Source organism: Chaetura pelagica, unplaced genomic scaffold (genome assembly GCF_000747805.2).
Source record: "Chaetura pelagica isolate M959 unplaced genomic scaffold, ChaPel_1.0 scaffold107, whole genome shotgun sequence".
NCBI classification, from domain to species: domain Eukaryota; kingdom Metazoa; phylum Chordata; class Aves; order Apodiformes; family Apodidae; genus Chaetura; species Chaetura pelagica.
In genome coordinates, this window is record NW_009953979.1 from 801,652 (window position 1) to 802,272 (window position 621).

General features: G+C 64.7%; 1 protein-coding gene across 1 annotated transcript in view; it reads right to left on the minus strand.

The window, feature by feature from the left end:
- Window positions 1-621, minus strand: part of KCNK3 (potassium channel, subfamily K, member 3) — a 63,240-nt gene that overhangs the window by 22,896 nt on the left and 39,723 nt on the right. Inside the window, exon 2 of the mRNA XM_010002210.1 lies at window positions 341-617. Within this exon, the coding sequence (XP_010000512.1) occupies window positions 341-617 (277 nt within the window). The remainder of the gene's footprint in view (window positions 1-340; window positions 618-621) is intronic.

The following is a 621-nucleotide window of genomic DNA, read 5'->3' on the forward strand; positions in this document are numbered from 1 at the left end:
GGAGGGGGGGTAGACGAACGGGTCGTCCCGATCCCGCGAGGGTGGGCGCGGGTTTCCCGGTGGCGGAGGAGCCCTGGTAGCCCCGATATCACGAGGATGGGCGGGAGGAGAGGTGGTTCCGGAGGGGTTTTGCCGGTGGCGGAGGAGCTCCGGTAGGTTCAGGAGGAGGTTACCCGGTAGCGGAGGAGCCCGGCGGGAGGGTCACCCCGGTATCACGGACATGGGCGCACGGGGGGACGATCCGCACGGAGCCAGTACCCCGCGACCGGGAAGCAGGAGAAGGTCTCTGGGGACATCAGGAAGCACCGGGGCGGTGTGTGGGGGGTGGGGTAACCGGTACCTATAGTGGTGATGACGGTGATGGCGAAGTAGAAAGACCCGGCGAATTTCCACTGGACCCCGGCCTTGTGCGGCTTGAGCTTGAGGACAACCCACTCGAGTTCGCGGTAGCTCTCAGCGCTGAGGTTGTATTTGCTCTTCAGCTCCTGGCTCTTGATCTCCAGCCTCCTCCTTTGCTCCGTTTCTTCCTCCGACTCCAGCGCGTCGAAGACGGCGGCTCCCACCAGCAGGTAGGTGAAGGTGCATATGATGAGCGCCAGCGTCCGCACGTTCTGCCGCTTC